Here is a 2,032-nt window from a genome sequence, read left to right as displayed (position 1 = left end):
ATAGCATCCGCAGTGTTTAGGAAGGTTTGACCTAGAATGATTGGTACTTTGGTATCCTCTTTCATTTCCAGTACTACAAAATCGGCCGAAAAGACTAATGGATCCCTATTCGGACAAGGGTTATTTACTTTTACTATCAAGTCTTCGGCCATACCTATAGGAGTATCAAAAGAATGGTTAGCTAAATGGATTCCCATTCTAGTTGGTTTCAATTTTCCTAGGCCAAGTTTCATGTACAACGAATAGGACATTAAATTAACACTTGCCCCTAAATCGTCTAGTGCATCGTACACCACCGAATCTCCCAACAAACAAGGGATGATAAAGCTACCTAGATCTCCTAATTTTGGAGGCATCTTTTGCTTTTGCAAAATGACTGAACACGCCTCATTGAGGAACGTGGCAGACACCTTTCGAAGAGATGAGGTCTTTTAGAATCTTCCCGTAGTTGGGCATCCCTTTAATCACTTTCGCCAGCGGCATGTTCACACTGATTTGATTTATTATATCCAAGAACTTCTTATACTGGGTTGCCAGCTTATCTTTCTTTAGAGCTTTAGGATATGGAATCGGTGCTTTGTACACCTTCAATGGTGGCTTAGCTATGATCTCTGTTAGATCATCTTGCTTTTGCTCCTGAGCCTTTAGCTCATCATCCTTAGAACTTTCATCCTTTGAGTCTTCTTCATTTGGTACCTGCAAAACAGTACGAAAAAATCGTGGGTGGAGACTTGAGAGTCTCCTCATTAAGAACCAAACCACTTCGGGTGGTTATGGCATTTAATTGCTCATTTCTAACCGGTCCCGTGTTGTTCGGATTGGACTGCGTGTTAGATGGGAGAGTACCCGGTGGTCTCTTCGATAAAGACAGAGCAATATGACCCACATCACGTTCCAAATTCTGAATTGAGGCCTGTTGACTCCTAACTTGTTGTTTTGTTGATTCACCATCCTGTCTCAAAGCAGTAATGATCTCGTCAGTTTTCATAATGAAACCCCTTAGCAATTCTTCCAATGGAGGCATCTTATTTTCTGGCTGTTGAACTGGTTGCATCGGTTGCTGAAAATTTCTAGGCGGTGCTTGCTGATTTTTATTATTAAACCTAGGCGGCCTGTACGGATATACCTTCTGATTACCCTGATAAACATGATTACCACTTTGATAATTAGTACCACTCGTATTACACGCTTGGTTGAAAAACTGTCTTCCACCCGGAAATTCGCTAAGAGCAAAATCACCCTTTTTAACATAACCCAGAGAATTAGCATGTTCCTCCATTGACGCTTGATCACAATCTTTCATGAGATGCGGTCCTTGACATAACTCACAACCAACCTTGATTGAGTGCATTTCTTTAGTTATCGACTCCTTTTGTCTTATAAAAGTCTCAAGTTGAGCTTTAACTGAAGCAAGCTCATCACTAGTTTCGGTACTAGCAACATGAGAAGAGCGAGAGACATCCATTTCTTGATGCCATTCATATGAATGCATAGCAGTTTCGAAGATGATCACATAAGCTTCATCCGGAGTCTTTTTCATCAAAGAACCACCTGCAGCAATATCAATCTCTTTCCTCGTCAGCACATTAACACCCTTATAAAATATCTGGAACTTATTAAAGTTGTTCAACCCGTGTTGAGGACAATTGCGTAACATTTTACCGAATCATGTCCATGCATCATAAAGTGTCTCATGTGGCTTCTGAACAAAGTGATTAATGTCACTTTGCAATTTAGCAGCCTTTGAAACTGGAAAGAAACGCTGCAAAAATTCATCTTCCATCGTAGTCCAACTATCAATCTCACCTTCGGGCAATGATTATAACCAATCCTTTGCGTCATCTTTCAAAGACCAAGGAAAAACCCTCAAATAGATAACTGTATCTGAAACCTGAGCAATCTTGAACAAATTGCAAATGCATTTGAAGTTCCAAAGATGCTCGAATGCATCCTCTTTCGGTGTACCCCTGAACTGGCATTGGTGAGTTATCATATTAAGAATCTGTCCTTTGACCTCAAAATCCATATTAAT

General features: G+C 40.3%; 1 protein-coding gene across 1 annotated transcript; it reads right to left on the bottom strand.

The window, feature by feature from the left end:
- Positions 1-387: 387 nt before the first annotated feature.
- Positions 388-1,657, bottom strand: LOC139900963 (uncharacterized). Its single transcript, XM_071883707.1, has 3 exons — positions 1,127-1,657; positions 800-1,084; positions 388-696 (listed from the first exon to the last, which is right to left on the bottom strand). The coding sequence occupies exons 1-3, from the start codon at positions 1,655-1,657 to the stop codon at positions 388-390; spliced, it is 1,125 nt and encodes a 374-aa protein (XP_071739808.1).
- Between the last annotated feature and the right edge of the window lie 375 nt (positions 1,658-2,032).

This window comes from Rutidosis leptorrhynchoides, chromosome 3 (genome assembly GCF_046630445.1).
Source record: "Rutidosis leptorrhynchoides isolate AG116_Rl617_1_P2 chromosome 3, CSIRO_AGI_Rlap_v1, whole genome shotgun sequence".
Taxonomy (NCBI): domain Eukaryota; kingdom Viridiplantae; phylum Streptophyta; class Magnoliopsida; order Asterales; family Asteraceae; genus Rutidosis; species Rutidosis leptorrhynchoides.
This window is presented reverse-complemented; position numbering and strand designations above follow the sequence as displayed.